Raw genomic sequence first — 21,265 nt, forward strand, 5'->3', positions numbered from 1 at the left:
GCTCTGTTCCTGGCCATTGCTACGACCACTGACCTCGCCAAGCCAGCGTAGCTACCAGTATTCCAGACGTGTGTGTGTGTGTGTAAATAATAAATAAATCAATACAGGATGGCTTATTGAATTCAGACAGCCATTCGACTGAAAAGATTATAGTTGAGAAATGACATAATTTCGGGGGTCACAGTAGCAAGTAGTTAAACACAAGAGAGTGAAGAATGTACAGGAAGTCCTACTGAGCAGATTTTAGAGTTTGTGCATTATTCATTTCATGGTGATTCGTTGAACGTTACGTAAAGTTACACATTGGTCGAATTGTAGGAGTATGACATCGAAAATACATTATGTATTTAATGGTGAACATTAAGTGTTGTAACATTAAGTATTGGTTGAATTGCATTCGTATTGTGTGGGCATACATTATGTATTTAATGGCGAACATTGAGCGGTGTAAGGTTACGCACTTACTTTTTGAGCGGCAATAATACTGTGTTGACGTATATTGAGCGGTGAATTTTTAAGTGGTGAATATTTTTCACACTGGTTGCGTGACAGTAACTTAGTAGTTGACGTACACATGACTATGGGAAAACCATAAACTTGCTCAGCTGTGCACTTGTTTTTGGATGGTTTATAACATTCGTAGAAAGTAGGCACAGGACAGGTCATGTATTTGTACTTGCACTGGTACAGGACAGGTCGTGTATATCTACGTGCGCTGGTTGGTACAAGGTGATTGTGGGGACGGGCGTCGCGTCGCGTCGGTGAGGCGATGGCCCGTCTTGACCCTCGAGGACATTGTGGTCGACTGGGTCACTGATTCCCAACGGTCAGATGAGCCGAGTAAGCTGTCAGCGTCACCTTGTTTTAGCCCGGAGGCGGCCCGCAGCTCCGGCATAGGCCTACTGGACTCCTTATTAAGTTACTGGTTCACTGGTGAAGGTATCTCGTGTGTTTACCTCTCTCACAATCAGATTAATTGGAGGTAGGCACTTGTATGAGGCTGGTTGGTCCAGTCAGGCTTAAGTTGTGTGTGTGTGTGTGTGTGTGTGTTTATTCCCCTTGTGTGGCAGATGTGGTGAATGTTGCCTCAGGCGCCGTTCCTCACGAGACGTGTGTAGATTTAAGGAATTATTGAGAGGGCATTTTTGTTTTGTTTTTTTCGTTCGTGATTCCCGAGTGAGGAAATGCGAGCAGGAGGTTGGGTTGTCTGACCTGCTTGGAGCATTTTTGGTGCTGGATGTACCCGTAATGTGTTATGGGTTCATAGTTGTACCTGTCCAGTCGTCTTAGACGCGCGCACCACACACACACACACACACACACACACACACACACACACACACACACACACACACACACACACACACACACACACAGCTTGCGGGTAATACACAAGTTGGTTTCTGGGAATTTCCCCGGAATATGTCATCTTTAGTGGCGGGTGTGGAGGCCATCCATTCAGACGGACACGGACGACTGTCGATGCCACAGATTTAAGACAGGTCATCCTGGATTTTTTTTTTTTTTAGGTCGCACAGCCACGAAAGTGTTCGATATTTCCGGTATTGTTTCTGAAAAGAATCCGTCATAAATTCAGCGTAGAATGTCGTAGATTCGCCCAGATTCCACGGGACTCAGGGCCGAAGTCTCATGAGGGGTCTGTTGTGTTAAATTCCAGCCTTGTGGGGCCGCGCCCTCGAAAGACGTATTCATTCAACCTTGAAGCCCTTGTCGTTAATTATTTTAAAAGACTTTTTATCCTTTCTGTCTCCAAGTTTCGGGTCGTTTGATAATGATTAGAAATGAGGAGTGTGGAAGCTAGTGGTTTGGAGGACCTGGTATAGAGGAGTGTGGAAGCCAGCGATATGAGGGACCTGGTATAGAGGAGTGTGGAAGCTAGCGATGTGAGGGACCTGGTATAGAGGAGTGTGGAAGCCAGCGATATGAGGGACCTGGTATAGAGTAGTGTCGAAGCCAGCGATGTGAGGGACCTGGTATAGATAGCCGGCCAACCAGCCATGTATGCTAGCCAGAGGTGTCAGGTGTGTAGGTGGAGGAAGGTGCTCAAGATAGAGCGTACATCACGTTTTCCGAGAGATTGTGAGAACATGAGTTATTACAAGGCAAGTTTGTGTTACGTGCGCGGTAATCTGCTGGTGTCCACGTACAGTGTGACCTGTGTTGAGGCATTCTCTTGTGAGGTATGTGTGTGTGTGTGTGTGTGTGTGTGTGTGTGTGTGTGTGTGTGCTTGCTTAACCTAGTAGCATTGACAGCGGAGCTTCTGGGAAGTCTTCGTGACACCAGCACCACAACAGAGAGAGAGAGAGAGAGAGAGAGAGAGAGAGAGAGAGAGAGAGAGAGAGAGAGAGAGTGAGATGGTTCCTGATAACGTGGGACGCGTCTTGAGGAACTATCTGCCGGCGACCTCTGACCTCTGACGACCCCCCTAAACGAAAAGCTCCTCCTCCTCCTCCTCCTCCTCCTCCTCCTGAGGTCACTACTGGGGTCAGGGAGTGTATAAAACCCTTCCGGTGCCGGAGGGGGGGGGGTGGTTTCCCTGGCGGGCCATTACTTTGAAAACAAGGTCGGTCAATAGACCTCGATGGACGGACCCCCAAGGAGAGAGGCGGGTCACCCCCAGTGGTGGTGGAGCCACCGTGTGTACACTGGCTGGAGGACGAGTCGGCGGCGCCCCACCAACATGCAGGGGAGGGTTGCGACGCCTCCACCCCCAACACTGACATTGTTGTTCCATGGCGTGGACCTCCACGCCACTCGCTCCACGCCACTCTCAACGCCACTCCCTCCACGCCACTCGCTCCACGCCACTCCCTCCACGCCACTCCTGCGGCTGTCCCTCCACCTAGGCTTGCTCCTCCGTTCACCTTCATCACTTTACTCATGCTGACCATTCTCTCTCTCTCTCTCTCTCTCTCTCTCTCTCTCTCTCTCTCTCTCTCTCTCTCTCTCTCTCTCTCTCTCTCTCCTTCGCACCATTGTTGTAAGCTAATGATATTACAAGGTAATTACCATTACTGCACGCCTCTCTCTCTCTCTCTCTCTCTCTCTCTCTCTCTCTCTCTCTCTCTCTCTCTCTCTCTCTCTCTCTCTCTCTCTCTCTCACACACACACACACCATTGTTGTAAGCTAATGACATTACAGGGTAATTACCATCACTTCACGCCTCGAGGTGAAAACGTTGAGAAAGAAAAAAAAATGTAATTAAAATCTTTAATAGATTTGCTTGCCTCTTTTTATTTCGGTATTTTGGGGCGTGTGAGAGACGTTTCACTTGATTCTTTTTCTTTTTTTTTTAATAGGTGTGTGTAAAGAGAATTGGTGGATATAGCATCATTGGTTAAGAGTCAGTGAGAGAGAGAGAGAGAGAGAGAGAGAGAGAGAGAGAGAGAGAGAGAGAGAGAGAGAGATGAGAGGTGCGGGTTCCCGTGTTTGTTTTACAGATTTCAGGGATTTTGGCGAGGTACGTGTAATTTGCTGTTTTATATTTGGTGTTAAAGGGCCGTTTGCAGAGGAGGAGGTGGAGCCTGTGTATTTCGTTTCACAAGAAACTGTGAAATTTGTTTCGGTGGTGAGAAGGAGGAAGAAGAAAATGGAAGTTGGTAGTCTGTGTAATTTGCTAGTTTTCCTTTTCGGGCGGATGAGATGCCAAGACGGAGGTAGAGTTTCACTTGTTTCAACGCCTGAAAATGATCAGCGAATAGTCTTTCTCCGTTAGAGAGAGAGAGAGAGAGAGAGAGAGAGAGAGAGAGAGAGAGAGAGAGAGAGAGAGAGAGAGAGTGTCGTTTTCGTTTCAGCTGTTCAAAGGGCCTTGGCTGAGACAGTTTCATTTGAGTGTTCTGAAAAGAGGGACGAGTGAATGGAGTGTTGTGTTCTGAGAGAGATGAGGACTTTGGGGGGGAGGGAAGTGGCCGCCCCCCTCAACTGAGGCGTGTGACGCTGGGGGAGCTGGGCGCCACACGGGAAGAGGATGGGGGTGTGGTGTAGTGGTGAGGGGGTGTGTCACCTCAGCCCACATGACTCTAAAGTGATTGTCTTTCTGTTGCAGGTAAGCTGAGTGGAGGCATGGACGGCCTGGACCTTCTCCTTGTGGCAGTTGGAGGTAGGTAGGTGCTACGTGTGTGTGTGTGTTCGTATAAAAATCTCCCCCTCTCCCTCCTAGGACGAGTGATGGAGGAGGACAAGGAGGTAGGAGGCTCTGGGAGGAGGAAGAGAGAGGGTGAAGATGTTGAATCTGCTGGAGGCAGGGAGGGAGGGAGGTAGGAAGAGGAGAATTAACCCAAGGAAGATTTATACATAAGCTCAGCTTGGGAAGGACTTACCATGTCGTACTGTCACATGACTCGCACACACACACACACACACACACACACACACACACACACACACACACACACACCACATCGCAAGGGGTTAAAGTACGTAACGGATCACAGTGGCAACGCAGGAAGAGGGAACTACTTCGCAAATCATGGGAGAATTTACGACGCGTATGACGTGAGGAGGATCGAAAACAAATGCAACATGGAGGGAGTACTGATCTGTGTCCACAGTGGGAAATGTATTCCGATCTCTTTGGACAGGGTTCCTTGATGTCTGTGTTTGTGACATGTTCCATCCACCCTGGAGGGCTGCATCAGAGAGGGCAGCGTCACCAGAGTGGGTTATGCACGTAGTATTTTGTGGTTTGAATACACACACACACACACACACACACACACACAGTACTCAGAGCAGTGCAAAGTTGCCATGTGTTTCGATATTTTGTGTTTTATAGATTATAATGTTGTACTTATGAGTTTGAGAATGTATGGTATGGTGAGGTTGTGCGTGTAAAGTATTAGGGTTGGGATATGGTTGTAGGTAGATTTGAGGTGTGTTGGTGTGTAGGGGTGTGCTGTGGCAGTGTAAGTTTGTTATGGAGTGTTAGGTATGGTTTGGAAATTTGGTTGATGGGGTGAAATGTAGAATTGAGGTGGAGGTGTATTTGTAGGGAGGGAACTGAACTGTGGAATAGGCTTGAAATTTGAAATGTAGGGATGTGTGATGCAGGAAAGGAATGGAGGTGTTGTTAGGGTGTGTTGCAGATATATATATATATAGGCCCTGCGCCAGATGTGTGGGGCCAGGGGAGGTGTGTGGAGAGCCTGGGAACATATTGAAGGGCCGGGGAAGATGTGTGTAGGGTCAGGGAAAGTGTGTTAAGTACCACGCAATGTGTGTGGAGGGCCAGGGTAGTGCACTAGCCAGGAAATCCTCTCTCCCTCCCTGTGTGTCAACAAAAAGTGGCAACGTGACAGTGACAAGCAACAAAGGCTCGAACGGGGGCACTTGTTCCCTCCTCTCGTGGGTGAAAGTCCTTGTGCAACAACACTGGTGATTGTCTGTGGCGGGGTGGCGAAGGTGAGTCTGTGTGTCTGTGTTTGAGATACTGGTGTGGGTGATGGCTGTATGTGTGGACAAAGTAGTGTGTATAGATCAGCCCGTGGAGAGGGTGTAAGCGATGTTGGTAGGCTGAGATGCATGTTCATGAGTCTCGATGGATGTGGGGCAAGTTTGCAAGGGTTGTGTATGGAAGCTGGGTACGAGGTTGAAGATGTACGTGTCTTTGAAGTGTGTTAATGATCGTTGTAGAGGTGGTGTGGGTGTAGGTACGAGGTGGAGTTGTAGGTTAGGATGTTGGTGTGTTTTGGAGAGGCAACGTATGTTTAGAAAAAGGGGACTGTTGTTGCAAGGTTCATTTACATACTGCATTATCTAAACGTCAGATTTGATGTTTGAGGATGGATGGGCGTGTTTAGGGTAATGAGGATGTTGGTGTTTGGAATATACTGTATGTGGCTGGTGGACCGAAGGGGTGGGCTTTGTGTGAGTGTGTGTGGTGTTCTTTGGTGGGTGTGAGTATGCCTTTGGTTGCGTCTTTGATGATATTATTGTGCTGACGACATATGTAAGGCTTACCTTATTTTCTAATGGTTTTAGAGGATCGTATACCTTCATAATCTCCGTGTGAAGGCTTCCCTTACTTCACTTAAACCTCACGATGGTGTCGGATGCCTCCTACCCTGCCACAGTTCGGTGTGAGGCCAGGTGGAGCTGTATGTTGCAATGAGTCGGGCTGTTGGAAGCCTCGGTCCAACAGGCCTACGTAGCCACCTTTGTCCGCTGCTCTTTTTTTGAAACTTCAGCCTTGAGCAGCCCATGATGTCTGTAATGGCTTGCCGGATGCTCGCCAAATAGGCTGTGGTCCGGCGGAATCTAGTTAGACTCCGCCTCGCTCTAGAATTGGCACCTTAACTCACTCTCCATCCTCCAGTTGAGTGATGGCCTGTGACGGGAACCACAGTCAAAGGGAGGAGTTAGGTAGGTTGTGAACTTCACCAACACGAGCCTTGACGTGTGAATGGCAGTGCTGCTAAAGACGGTGCCAGTTTACGGTGTATATATATATATATATATATATATATATATATATATATATATATATATATATATATATATATATACGTCATCTTGTAGTCTTACACACACACACACACACACACACACACACACACACACACACACACACACATCAGGTGGTCTGATCGAGTAAGTGATTAAGGGGTGTAAGAGAGGTGTGTTAATAAGAAGAGTGAGGTCGAGAGAGCTGAAGAGAGTGGGCTGAAATAGTTTGGACATATGGAGAGGAGTGGGTGACAAAGAGGATATGCATGTGTCAGAAGTGGAGACCAAATTGGAGAAGGAAGGATGATGTGTAAAAGATTTTAAGTGCTCGGAGCCTGAACGTGTAGGAGGGTGAAAGGCATACACAGGATATAGTAAATTAGAACTATGTGATATACAGGGGGTGACGTGTTGTCAAAGGACTGAACTTGGGCTTGTGAAGTGGCCCGGGGAAACCACCGAAAGGTCTGTAGGGCGTGCTTGTGGACATGAACCAGTGGTTTTGGTCATTGCACATGACAGCTAGAGTAAGGATATGGGCGAATGCTCCCTTCCTTCATCTGCTCTTGGCGCTACCTCGCTAACGCGGACAAGTATGAAAAAAAGGATATATATATATATATATATATATATATATATATATATATATATATATATATATATTGGAAGCTTATTATAGGTTTATCTATTAATAATTATTTTTCGTCATAGAATATTTAACCAGTTATTGTTTTTCAATTCCAATATCGTTCTTATAAATTTCGTCATTAAATGTTTAACATTATAAAAGTTTTTGTGTTAGATTTTCTTTGAGGCATTTTTACGCTTGGAATTTAATCAAACAATTTTAGTTTATAAATGTGATTACTAAAATGCTCTCATTGAAATAACTCAAATGTAATTGATGGAATATTTATTTGAGGCTGTGTATCGTAAGCTACAAGTGTGATTATATGATAACCATTAAAAGAGTACATATATAACATTGATTGTAATGGGTCATTTGATGATCCATGTTTTAATTCCCTGGCGATAGAGGGTGGCGGGCTTGTGTGTTTGCAGTCGCCGTGATACATGTGTTGCTCAGGATAATCTTGTATTTTGATTGGTCCCTTTTTACGTAGGGAGGAGAGAGATAGTGTGTGTGCGCATGTGAATGGACATGTCATATACACTTTAAACTTTTCAGAACAACGTTACGACCTTCGCACAGGGGTGTAAGGGACAGGTCAAAGGCCAGCCCAACGTACCCAAGGGTTGTGCCGAAGACGTGCCCATGGACCGAACCGCCATACTCAGAGGTCATACTTGTGACATGTCGGTGTTGTCAGGTCGAAGCCTCGCGCCACAGTGGTGACTCCAACCTGATGCAGTTAAGAGGGCGTAGGAAGGGGGTGCTGGGGTTGGGGAAGTTGGGGGGGATGATAGAGGTGTCAGTATATTGTTTCAGGGGCGAGGGGTCAATTTCCCCCCCTCCCCTGTCACCCACACTTCGTAAACCCTTACAATTAATGCTCTTTAATCCTCTGATTAAAAGATTATACTTGATTGTACACAAAGTACCAGCGTACATGTTTTTAATGGCCGTTGTCGTGTTTTTTTCTTTCTCTTCGCCGCTAAACTTTGGAACTCTTTCCCTCTTCATGTCTTCCCTCACTCCTACGACCCCAACCCGTTTTTTAAAATGCAGGATTTTTCTACCGTCTTGAAAACTCTTTATTTTCCTCGTCTCTCAAGTTCTGCTTCTCATTGTAGGCTCATAATCATATTTATTGCTTGTACTCGATGAGGAGATGTTTCGTCCCTGACCGGAACCCTCAGAAGTGTTTAGGGTACAAGTGGTCTTTGTCTGGAGGTTCTTGTGCAGAGGTGTTACATGTAGCTTCATCCAAGGCTTCTATCTGTTATCATCATGGAGTTGGCCCCCCGTCGTTCGCTGTTGTCAACCAGATCCTCTCCTCCTCCGTGGTGTGATGGTACAGGAGGAGAGGGAGGGCAGGGAGACGGGAGTTAGTGGTGGAGGAAGAGATTAGGTAAGGCTGGGAGGCGGATAGGTTAGCGTTGGAGGGTAGAAATGATGATATGTAAGCCCGAGGCAGGGGAGAAAGCGTATGTGATACTTGTTCCGGAAGTTGGTGTGGCTCAGGGTGAGGGGGGGGAGTGATGGTGGGCCCTTGTGGGCAAAGGGGATGGAGGAGAGAGAGAGAGAGAGAGAGAGAGAGAGAGAGAGAGAGAGAGAGAGAGAGAGAGAGAGAGAGGGTGTCGTGGGCTGGAGGAGAGGGCCTGGTGTAGGCCGGGGCTTGAGGGGAAGGGGTGGTGGAGTTGTTGCGGTTACGGGGGAATTACCTGCACCTGTTCGGGGGATGGAGGGAGACCAAGGCAGCTATGGCGGGTAGTGGCGGCTCAACCCCTGGGAAACCTTTGTATAACCGGGTGTCACAGGCGCTGCCGTTACACCACCAGCGAGAGAGAGAGAGAGAGAGAGAGAGAGAGAGAGAGAGAGAGAGAGAGAGAGAGAGAGAGAGAGAGAGAGAGAGAGAGTTTTGTCTTACCATCCGCGAGACCAGCCAGGAGACCTGTGGTACATCGTAGGAAGGTGCCTGATGCTTTATGGACCGTTTGCTGGAGAACCGTACGGAGGGGACGTGGACAGGTAAATTATCTCCAGTTTGTGCCCAGCTCTGTAATACTGGATCGTGGGCTGTGTGTGTGTGTGTGTGTGTGTGTGTGTGTGTGTGTGTGTTGTGTACTTCAGTCGCTTTCCCTTCGGTGAACATTAACACAGGAACCCCAAGAAGACTCCAGGATTGAAGAGCTTAAGACTCGGTTGGTACGGAAGGAAGAAGATGGCGAAGAAGTTATATGACACTACTTCAAGACCAGAAGCAGTTGCTTGCTCAGCGGCCGGACGGGCTGCTCTGTGGCGATTCTTAGTGCTTGCTATTTTTCTTTTTCTTTTTGTGGAAAGGAAAAAAAAGGGGGTGGGGATGTAAACTGCCAGTTGGAACTTTCACTCATGATAGATTTTGGGTGTCCCATACCCTGTGTTGTACCTCCATAATGTAAGTAGCCCACACCTTGTATTGTGCCAGTTATACCCTCTTCTTAACGGTTGGATTTGACCTTTAGATCTCCTCCATCTCCCTTATGGCATCTGTGTTCCAAACTGAGGGGGATTCTCCGAGGGGAATATTGCTATACAGTCGTCATGAATCCAACGAACGTGTATATGGACGAAGATTTACTTGTGGAAGTTGTTGGTTGACGTGCTGCAAGGCGCGTGCGCGGAGTCGAAGGTTATAATAAATTGGTCTGTTATGGGCTTCACCTATTGACCAGTAAAGTATTTTTCCCCCTCCTTTTTTTTTCTACGTTGGGCTTCACTTCCTGCAGTTCAAGTCATGTGCTCGAGGAAGGCAGGGGTGGACTGGGGTTGCGATGTTTGTGTTGAAGGGAAGGTGGGGGGGTTTTGGTGGACGTAATACGAGAGGTTGAGATTGTCAGACTAGAGTTTGTGATTTGTGGCGTTAAGAGTTGAGTCTTTGCACTCGTTTGCGTCGTATACCCCAGGTTTTGCTCTCTGCACGACGAAAACGACGACCCCTGTAGTGCTGTCGTGCTCGAACGATTAAGGTGTGTGTATGAAGACACTGGTTGAATTTCGACTTGACGATGAGGGCCGAGATCTTGTTCTGTAGGAGGGTTGAGATGCGGCACTGACAGTCGGTGAGGAGGCAACAATGTCAGGCCGATGGCGACTGCGAAGAACGAACACCCCCACCACCACCACCACCGTCGCTGCTCGACGCGACACGACACGGGGCCCCGACGGGAATGAGGCTGGGGGCCGGGTGGGAGAGGGGAGGGTACGTGTCGGCTGGTCTTGGGAGGCCTTAAAAGGAGGTGAATCGGCGTCCGGGATGGCGAAGTGGAGAGCGAGGCGCATACCGCTGGTGTGGACACTGGTGGAGATGGGTGCCACGGGGGTGAGGGTGTCTGGCTGGGCCCAAAGACACGAGTCTGGCTCAGCTTGGTGAGTGAAGACTCACGGCACTCAAGATACACACAGACATGAGTCCGGCCGGCTCAGTTTGACTGACGCAGAGGCTATCTCTGAAGTCATGGGTTCGACGATCGGTCCTCCGGCCCACTTGCTATGTCAGGTCCTCTCGTAGAGGAGGTTTTGCCTGTAGTAGCTTAACCCTTTCAACACGACGGTATGACCCTTGAATATGACCTTTGACTGCCCTACTAGGGTCAGGTTATAAGCTAGGCCCAAGGGTGGCACCGTCGTGCTCAGGAGGGTAGAAACTCGTAACTGCTTATGAAATGACCAGTTGATAGTACATTGCTATAACTAGAGGTACATATATACCATGGAAGGCGGACGGGAGGGAGGGAGTGGGCGGCCGGCTGGGTGGCTGGGAGTGGATCTGGCGGCCGGACTGAGGCGGGGCAGGAAATTTATCAGCAGGTGCTGGTAGGAATGTTGTTATGCCACCTCACGCCCCTCCATCCTTGCTGCACGCCCCTCCATCCTTGCTGCACACCCCTCTGTCCTTGCCTCACGCCCCTCCTCCCTTGCCTCACGCTCCTCTCTCCTTACCTCACTTACCCCCCCTCTCCTGTCACACGCCTCTCCTTCTCTGTCTAATTCCCTTCCTTTTGTTGCTTCACGCTCGTCCTTCCTTTCCTTACGCCTGTTCTCCCTTGTCTGACGCCTCTCCTCCCCTGCCTCATGTCCCTCCTCCCCTGCTTCACGCCCTCCTTCCCTGCCTCACACCCTCCTCCCCTACTTCACGACCCTCCTCCCATGCCTCACGCCCCTTCTCATCTGGCCTGCCTCGCCCCGTCTGGCTTGCATTACCTCGTCTGGCTTTTCTCATGTCGCCTGGCTTGCCTCCCACCTCACCCGATTCCGTCTGGGTGGGTCTCTTGGTGCCTCGGCTTCGGAAGCGGAGCGGGACGACACCTTTCAAGGAGCCAGCCAGCATCACCGGGTGGGCGGCTGAGACACACACACACACACACACGCCAGTTCATTCATATGTTGGACTCCGGGTAGTCGGGATCGATACCGTTACACGTTGGTGTGGTCTTCAGCACGGGACTTTGAAGAGGAACCCAAGGTTCTACCCAGACACCCTGTATGGGGTTCGACCCCCTCAAGGTATGTGTGTGTGGATAACAAGGGAATTAATTCTCGAAGATCCTTCTTCTAAAAAGGCAGAGAACGAGTCGTCGTGCATAGTCCTGTGCCTGGCCGATCAGAGAACGGTAGCTGCTTCTTTAGGCTTGGAAATCAACCCAGTACTTGGTAAAGGTTCCACTTACGTTAATAGTGAGGATCACTACATTTGTAGTGGTAGCCAGATTAAGTCACATGTCAGTCATTTTTTTATCGTCGTTTCTCGTAGCCTCCTCCAGCAGCAGTGTTGCTACTCGTGCAGAAGGGAGGGGGTTAGAAGACCTCCCAAACCGTCGTAAAGGTCATTGTTATTGGCGTGCCCTCCCGCCCGCCGTGGGTCACTGTTTATCATTCCTGTCGCTCCACATTACCTGAGCCCGCTCTACTTTCCACTGAGTTCTGCCGGGGCTGGCGGGGAGCGGACCTGATCGACAAGTTGTAATTCCCGGGATCCTGCAGTGAGGGAGGAGGTCCTCGCCCTGGCCCAACCTGAGATCCGACAATTAGCCAACTTGTAAACAACGTCCCCCCGTCCACACACCCTGCTGGGAAGGAGGCTCACTTGCCGGCTTCCGCGCCTCCTGAAGACTCATTTGGGATGATTAGCGCTAGTGGCGGGGATGATTTTTCGATTGTCACGATGGTGGTAGGTCGTGAGGAACGTATTTTTTCATACTGGGAGGGAGCTATATACTCGTAGGGCCTCGCTTCTCATTCTTATGGCGTAGAATATTTCTTTTCTTTTTCCAGTAGAAGTCACGTTTCCTTCCTTTTGGCATAGCTTCCTCCACCAGTCCGCAACTCCGTGTCCCTCCGTACACTTCTCTTGCCCCGCGTCCAATTGTGCCCTCGTGTTCATTGCTCTCTCATCGCATTAGGGAACTGTGTTAACGTCGCCATGGCCTCCCAGACATGCATTTATAGTCATCATGTCTCCTTATTCTATAGTCTTTCCGTGTGGGTGTCATTCTGTCTTCCTGTGTGGTTGTCCGTGTGAGTGTCATTACTTGTATGTAATGACTCGTTACACTCGCGAGGGACCCCATCCCATACCCTTCCTCTTTTATGCAAGTTTTGAAACTTTGCTCTGGTGTCCGAATTCGCAGTCATCCTTGTTTAATCCAGTGCTTCGGCTTTTCTTTCATTCTCTTTGCCGTTGGTCAAGAATATCGAGAGGAAGGGCTGCAGCCTGGAGAGAGGTGTGCAGGGTGCGATGGAGGTGGATGGTTGAGGAGGAAGCGGTGCTGGTGTGGAGGCAGGATGGTTGAGGAGGAAGCGTTGCTGGTGTGGAGGCTGGATGGTTGAAGGAGGAAGTGGTGCTGGTGTGGAGGCTGGATGGTTTTGAGGGATGTGGTGTAGGTGTGGGTGACAGTATCATGAGCTAACCATATGCAGTTTAGAAGTGGGCAGGAAATGCACGGCCACGTTCATCCCTGGCTTGGGCGGCGGACATGACGCTGCTGGTGTCGGGAGCCGTGACCGTCGCCCAGATGGCCCACCACCACCACCAACACAGCTCATTAATTCCCAGCTTTGCCCCGGGGGATTATATTTTTCTTTTTGTTGCCCAAGTCTGTAGAGTAAAAACAGTAATGCAACTGTGTTCTTACAAGGTACCTACGTTCCGCGCCCTCCTTGTAGTGTTGTAAGTGCCACCAGTAGAGAAGTTGAAGTGGCTCGCTTGGGTTTGGGATGTGTATGTGTTTGTGGCATAGTGAAACGGGACGTCTCCCTGTCACGTCCCAGGACTATTCCCGTGCCTTTTTTTCCCAGACACTGATGATATGTCTCTGTACACTGAACCGTCGTATTCGGCTTGGGTTTTGTTGGTAATTTGATACTCTTTTTTTTATTACCGGCCTACATACTGTGGCCCGGGCAAGACATTACAGGTACTGGACCATCCCGCATGCTGTGGCCCGGGCAAGACATTATAGGCATCCGATAAACATGTATGAATACTCTACAAATATAGACAACGGTGAGGCAAGTCACAGAGGTACGCTAAGGAGGTCGCACAGGATGCACAACAGACACAGGCACAGTACAGCGCGAGGAAGTACTCACATGTACGAGCAGTAGAGTTGTATCTGTTGTATCCATCATACTCTTGGTTTAGTGACTGTCTTGCGCTCTTGCAGCTCTGGGTGCAACCAAACTAAATTATGCATGTGTGTGTGTGTGTGTGTGTGTGTGTGTGTGTGTGTGTGTGTGTGTGTGTGTGTGTGTGTAAGGCTTGCAAACATCTGTCGAGTTTTGGTTGCATCTCGGGGAAAGTTGAGGCAACTTAAGGTTGTTGACTCGGTTACGAAATTCGTTTGCCTGACAGCGTTTCAGCTCAGCTACAGCATGCATATAACTTATCTTCCCGCCTCAGGAAACCCATTTCATCGGGCTTCCACAGCGCTCGAGGAAGCCAGCCACGTCCACCGGGGCGGGACCGCAGGGCATAAAGTGTGGTAATGTGTTTTGTCTTTTGCGAAGAGCTCAGGGCAGCCGAAGAGTAAGTAAGCGTTCAGTGTCTTCAGTGTAGAGTTGTATCTTGGACGCGAGGGGGTCTTGTGTCGAAACAGCGTTGACAGTGTTGGAGAGGGTGATCAGGGCGGAGATGAGAAAGAGTAACTCGTGCATGTCTGGGGGAGTATGGTTTCAGATGAGTGTATTTCTGGTAGGGTGATGTGTGATGTGTCGATTTAGGTTTGGATGCTAGTGGGTTTTTTCTGGGTCTTTTCGTTGTGCATTTTCGTAATAGTTGTGTTCCTTCTGCTCCTCCTCCTCCTCTGTTCCTTCTCCTCCTCTTCCTCTTTTCCTTCTGTTTAGAAAGTAATGATATTCATGGGGAGGACTTTCAAGCCCTCCCCTCCCTCCCTCCCTCCCTCTCCCCTCATAAGTAGCTGACTGTTACTTGAAATTGGAAAAAGAAATGCCAGATATAAAGAATAATTTCGTAGTGACCCATGCAGGAGGGTTATAGACGTCGCCAGTGGGAAGAGTTGAAATCAAGGGGATTCGAATGGGGAGTAAAATTTGGAGTGTCCAGCCTACCGCTCAAGGGGGCCTTCTCCGTTGGTGGTTCCTAAAGGCCGAAGGGTCGAGCTTGGGGGGGGGGGGGGGTCGTGATTAATGCTGACTCTCCCAGCTGGGCAGCAAGTGTGTTGATGTCCTCATCATACAGTAACGACAAGATGTCTTGGTTAGCGTGTACTAATGCATTCTTACCGGGTTGCCACAGGCGCGATGATCATGAATGCTGCACAGGAGCAACTGTTCATCTTCTGTTTTATATATATATATATATATATATATATATATATATATATATATATATATATATATATATGATTTTTGTAGCATGTATGACAAATATGTCCATTGAAAAGGTAATATGTTGAAAACTTATCGAGAAAGAAAGATAGGATTAGTAGGATTAACCCGAGCACAATGGGTGTTTCTAGACCCTATATTTAAAAGCGGAGAGGTTATGTAGGGAGAGGGTAAACGCACAGCACCGTTGGCTGAGGAAAGGAGGGGTGGAGGGGTGTATCATAACGGCCAATCCTCGTGTGGCTGGTCTCCGCACTGAAACTAACGGAAGAAGCAACAGTAGCATGCCGCAAGTCCCAGCCGTAGAGGCAGAGACTCCGAAGCAGACAGCTCACGTTAGCGTGAGAAATGACACTTGTCGAACAGAGAGAGAGAGAGAGAGAGAGAGAGAGAGAGAGAGAGAGAGAGAGAGAGAGAGAGAGAGAGAGAGAGAGAGAACATGGCGAATGGAAAGGGATGGGTGAAGAGAGTTGATAACAGGAGAGTTGATAAGGTTGATGGCAGTGTATTCCTCTGTCTGAACTGAGATAAGGTTGAGTCATTTATTTGTGTGTGTGTGGTGATGCTGTCTCCCACCTTGCCAGACACCCACCTATTACATCCCTGTAGATACGTGCTGCTGGCGGCGGCACGAGGAGGGGTGGACTGCTGCTGATTTTGAGCTCTGGCGGTTGATTCTCGGGGCCAATAACACCTGTAAGGGGACGGCAGGTGCGCTACACCTGAACTCCGGCCCGAGGATGACGGGCTAGGTAGGGAGGAACAGATGTGCTCCAGCAGTAGCGGTAGTCAGTAAGGTTACGCCAGCGCACGAGTGAGGATCATAGCCAGCCAGTGTACTACCCCTCCAGCCAGCCAAGGTGCTAGACGACCAGTGTGCTACCCAACCTACCAGTGTGCTAGGCTGCTCGCTAGCCAACCTACCAGCCACTGTGCCAGCCAGCCAGCCAGCCATCCACACACCGGCACCCACGGCCGACACGTGCCAGGCTATACACCTACCGGACTCTCATGTTACCCACCTTCTTAATGAGTGAGTGATGACAACCCCTTCTCCTTTTGTTGGGGAAGATGTTGTGGGTAGGCGGCCAGGGTAGGGTTGTGGTCGGGGTTGTTGTGGGGTTGGAGGGAGAGCAGTGTGCCGTGTGAAGAAGGTCAAGTTGATAGTGAAACAAGTTTGTGTGTGTGTGTGAGGTTGTGGGTTGTGCAGACCGCCTGCATGAGCCAGGAGGCACCGGTTGTGTGGGAGTCCGCAGGGACACGTGGACAAGTGAGACACGTGTGCTGCTGACTGGGAACCACTAGTATATATACACGTGGCCCAGCGCGCCGCGGCGAGACTATTGAGGGCGTCGGGCGAGTGTAGAACCGTCTGTCTACGAAGGGATGTTGCACGGTCCGTCTCATACGGGATTAGAATGATAATCCTCTCTTGCTGAAATCCGTGGCAGGGTGAGGTGTGAGATCCTGAGCGCGGAAGGTTAGAGGTGGAGGGTGTGGGAGCCGCTCTTGTGGGCGGTGTTGCGGAGGAGGATGGCCACGAGGGACATGAGTCGAGGTCATATCGACGTTCGGTGTGTGGGGGGGAAGGGGGGGGGTCAGAGGTCATGAGGTCATGTGGGTTGTTGGTCGTGTTGAGGCGGAGTGCTGCAAGATAGATGTATCTCGGTCGCTGTGAGTGGCTGTATCCTGTGATATTAACCTCTCAAACACGACGGTGCGGCCACCAGAGCACGACTTGCACGGCCCCAGAGCACGACGCACGGCCCTAGCACACGACTTGCACGGCCTTTGAGCACGACTTGCACGGCCCTTGAGCACGACTTGCACGGCCATTGAGCACGACTTGCATGGCCTTAGGACACGACTTGCACGGCCCTTGGACACGACAGCACGACCTTTCAATGTGATACTGAGAACCCTTGTCTTGGTCTTTTTTAAGGTTAAGGTCATTGGATGAGCCATCGTACCTAAGGATTGTTGATGTACCTTTAAGTCTTATGGGGTAAGAAAGTGTACAGTATTACCCATGGGGTTTATGAGGAAATAAAGTATATCGTATTACCCTTGGGGCTTATGGGGTAAGGAAGTATACAGCAATACCCCCATCTCTGCACGTCTTACATTTACGTAGGTAGTTTACGTATTTTAGTTTTGCTGAAGTGTACTTCAATGTCGTCTTCTGGGGATCACGCAACCCTCTGCGTACTGGGAATGTTGTGTGCTGAGGGCCTAGGATCAACCCTTCACCCTTCCTTATGTGTCCTCTCTCTCTCTCTCTCTCTCTCTCTCTCTCTCTCTCTCTCTCTCTCTCTCTCTCTCTCTCTCTCTCAATACAGGTCAGTGTGCTTGTTCCTAAAGGTCTCTTAAGTCTAACAGCTTTATTATAGACCTTACATTTAGTTTACATGCATCATACAATGGATTCGGAGGTCTTCTGCCACAACAGCTGGGTCTGGCTGGGGGTCTTCCCTTACCCTTACGATGGTTTCAGAAATCTATCCCCCCTCTCACGCTCGGTCTGGGAACATGCTGTCCCGTTGCTCCTTTGTTTAGCCAGGCTGTCAGAGGCAAGAGTGTCACATCAGATATGATATATTTAGAAGGTTCAGTTGATTCTTGTCGGTTATAAACCCCTCAGCTCGTAAGATGACCTGCCTCACTGACCCGTATTGGATGCACACACCAGACCTGAACCCTACATCTCTGAATGTGTTTACGTGGGCGGCGAGACAAGTTTTTGTTCAGTTTGATACACTGATCCGAATTTTATTGGAACTGTGTGATAGCCTATCTTATCGGTCTTGGCTGTGTCTCGGAGGCAGAGCTAAAGCAGATGTCATTATCAGGTCACCACAATTGCGGACAGTGGGAAATGTGCAGGGTTGCAGAGGTTTAAAGATGAGGGGATGTTATGGTGTGATAGTGGGGAGTGTACAGGCTAGGATCATGTAACGTTAAGTGTAGCACACCTTCATCGAAAGGAAAGTGATGGTTGATCTAGTTTGTTGGACAGAAACTGATACAGTTTGACATCATTTACATGCCCAGAAAGTGTATCCTACAGACGCTCGACCCATTTTTTTTTTTTTTTTTTTGATGGCTGGGATTCGAAAGTATCCCTCTTAATGGTAACCTAACCAGACCAGCCAGGCTGTGTGGGCCTGTCCGCTGGGCGCGGCACCCAACATCATGGTTGACCTACGACCCAACTCCTCACCCTTGATGGCCCAGCACGGGCTGTGTGTGTGTGTGTGTGTGTGTGTGTGTGTGTGTGTGTGTGTGTGTGTGAGAGAGGGGGGGGGAGATGGATGGATGGATGCCCTCCCTCCAGAGACTACCTCGAGTCATGAACAGCTGTGATGGTTTCCCCTCTCTTGTGTGTATATGTTTACCTTGGAGTCTTTTTAGGGTCTTGTGGGGACACACACACACTTTTTTCTGCCATGAGATGTAGTCGTGGCGAACCTCTTTGAGCTGGCATGACTCACGGAACACGACGGTACGACTCCTGCGCATGAAGGGTCATTGGCCCAGCTGTTGCCCAGCCTTTTCATTTCTTTTTTTAAGGGTCAAGTCAGAAACTCAGGCCATCAGTACTCAAGTGACGTACTGCCCTGCTCGAAGGTCGAACTGTCGAACCCAAGGGTCGTAGTTACCCTCGTGTTCAAAGGTCGTACGAGATCGTAAACCATAAGGAGTATTGGGTTAGTGAGAGACCCCATGCTTATGTTTGTGTCGAGAGAAAGACAGGAGGGAGAGGGCGAGGAATACTAGACACACGTGGAGGAGAAGACACGACGATGTGCCGGAGGAAGAGACAAGAAGAGACTGAGGGAGATATCACGCAGGGTGGGAGTACTGGGGTGTTACCACCAAACCCCCGACACTTTATAGTGGACGAGGCTGAACATGAGGTCAAGTGCCTATGGCTGTTTAGATGGGGCTTGAACGTCGTTCTAAATGAAGTCTCCTTATGGTCTAGTAGGGATTTGTCGCCCTTGAGATTTCCTTCGAATAGCAGGGATTTATGCTACTATAGACAGCGTTCTTGTGGTATAGCAGGGATTTATGCTCCTATAGATAGTATCTCTGCGTTATAGCAGGGATTTACGTCTGTATGCATTAGATGCCATCTATATATATAGCTGGGATTTTATATGATTCTTGTTACCATAGCATATAGCGTGGATTTATGTTAATTCTCGTCACCATGTATTAGTGCTTAGTGGGCAATTGTGTAGTCCTTGTTAACCTGTCTAATGCATAGCTGGGGTATATGTTATCGAATCTTTTGTTGTATTGCAGAGATGTGTGGGAATCTTCATGTATTCTCTTAACTAAAGCAAGGCTTAGTGTCCTTGTAGCTAAACATCTGATCTAGATTAGAGTTATAAGTAGTTTTCCCTGTTATTTTCTGTTGGAAGTTATACGTTTGTGTGATGCATGGGCAATGCACGTGACCCTGGGAAGGACTGTGTGATACGTGGGGCAGCGTACGCGACCTGGGGGAAGGGCTGTGTGATACATAAGGCAGCGGACACGACTTAGGAAAGGCCTGTGTGTGTGTGTGTGTATGGGATGCGTGGTATGATACATGGGCCTTGTATCTGCTCACCCTCCCACGTTCGCCCCGTCCTCCTCCCTACACTGGTACTTCCGGTACACCACAGAGAAACTCTTACAGTGGTCTACATCCCCCGGGGGTGTCCACAGTGGGGGCACCTCGTAGTACCACCGGACTTTCCTGCCGTGGTAGCTGGGCCTTCCTCTCCTAGCCGGGCCCCAGAGACTGGCGACTTGGTGGGTGCCGCCCCCCGGAAGTCCAGGGCAGTGTGGGGTGGGAGGGGCAGATAGGACCGTGCTACACTGGGGAGACGACACTGGGGTGGGGATGGGAGATAGACTGGTGAGGGAGGTGGCCTGGTGTGTAAGGGATAGAGGAGAGATAGACTTATGAGGGAGAGGGGAGGTAAACTGATGAGGGAGTTGGGGGGGTGGCAATATGGGTATAATATAAACAGTTATATACATCAAGGAAATTGTAAATTTACTCTTTTAATAACTTTATAAAGGATTTTTTTATTATTGTTATTATTATTATTATTATTATTATTATTATTATTATTATTATTATTATTATTGTCTTTGTTAGCTCTACGGGCTGAGTGGGAGACACTTCTGCGGGGATTGAGTAAAAAAAAGAGCAGCTCTCAAGGGGGGACCGTGGTAGTGACTCAGTGGGGACCGTTGATGACAGGCTCTTCAAGGACCTGAAGCTTCAAGAACCTGGGAGGGCTCTCGACGAACTGGAGGAGGTGGAACGTCTTCAGGAACGAGGGCTGGGGTGGGGCTCATGAAGAAATGGAGGTGGAAGGTCTTCAAGAGCAGAGGGGGAGGAGCTGTTGAAGGATTGGAGGTGGAAGGTCTTTAAGAACCTGCAGGAGCTGGTGAAGAACTGGAGGTAGGTCTTCAAGAACCTGCAGAAGCTGTTGAAGAACTGGAGGTGGAAGGTCTTACGGAATTTAAGGCTCATGGATGACTGAATGTGGAACATCTTCAAGGACCGCAAGTGGGGTCTCTTAAGAGGGATAGTGTATGGTCGAGCTTGTCCAGGGAATGTTTAGACGGACGACCATCGTGGGGGAGATAAGGTGGCCATAGCTGTATCCTCTGGAGACATGTTCTTTAATGGGGGGGTTTGAGTGACGGGCACTCCTCTTCTTGGAGGTCCCAGGTGTCAGCTGCTGCAAGAGGAAGAGAGTGGAGAGGAGGAGCATATAAGAGGAAGAGGACCTCCTGAGAATCTATCTTTGTGAATGTCTTCTGATACACACACACACACACACACACACACACACACACACACACACACACACACACACACACACACACGCACCCTACAAATGTTCGACAGTTATTCAAAAGATCCTGTATGTGCGATGTCCATGTTTATTTGAGACATTTCTATTATGTGTGCGGTGTAATACTTTTTTTTTTTTTTACATGACGCTCGACGAACCTCCCCTGAATGAGACATGAAGTAAAGTTAGTTAGATACTTACGTAACACTTTCTCCTGGAAATGTTGTACTCGCATCAGTCTGGAAAATGGTTTTGGTTGGTTCGTTAATACGAGCGTCGTATGCTGTTGTTATGAAAGTTTGCTCGTTCGTTGTTGGCTGTGGAGGCGTAATGGAAGGTGTAATGGATCGTGGAGAGAGGTCTTCAAGGCAACAGGGTCCGTCGGTGGGGGCGTAGCGACGTTAGCAGTAGCAGCAGCTGAC

The 21,265-nt window shown here is 49.2% G+C and overlaps 1 protein-coding gene across 9 annotated transcripts in view; it reads left to right on the forward strand.

The window, feature by feature from the left end:
• LOC139755548 (fibronectin type-III domain-containing protein 3A-like) overlaps window positions 1-21,265 on the forward strand; it is a 499,565-nt gene that overhangs the window by 366,011 nt on the left and 112,289 nt on the right. For 2 of the 9 annotated variants that reach the window (XM_071673985.1, XM_071673989.1), the window contains exon 2: window positions 4,069-4,122. The exons of the other annotated variants lie outside the window; for them this stretch is intronic. In XM_071673985.1, coding sequence (XP_071530086.1) covers window positions 4,069-4,122 — 54 coding nt within the window. The remainder of the gene's footprint in view (window positions 1-4,068; window positions 4,123-21,265) is intronic. 9 annotated transcript variants of the gene reach the window in all.

Source organism: Panulirus ornatus, chromosome 19 (assembly GCF_036320965.1).
Source record: "Panulirus ornatus isolate Po-2019 chromosome 19, ASM3632096v1, whole genome shotgun sequence".
Taxonomy (NCBI): Eukaryota; Metazoa; Arthropoda; class Malacostraca; order Decapoda; family Palinuridae; genus Panulirus; species Panulirus ornatus.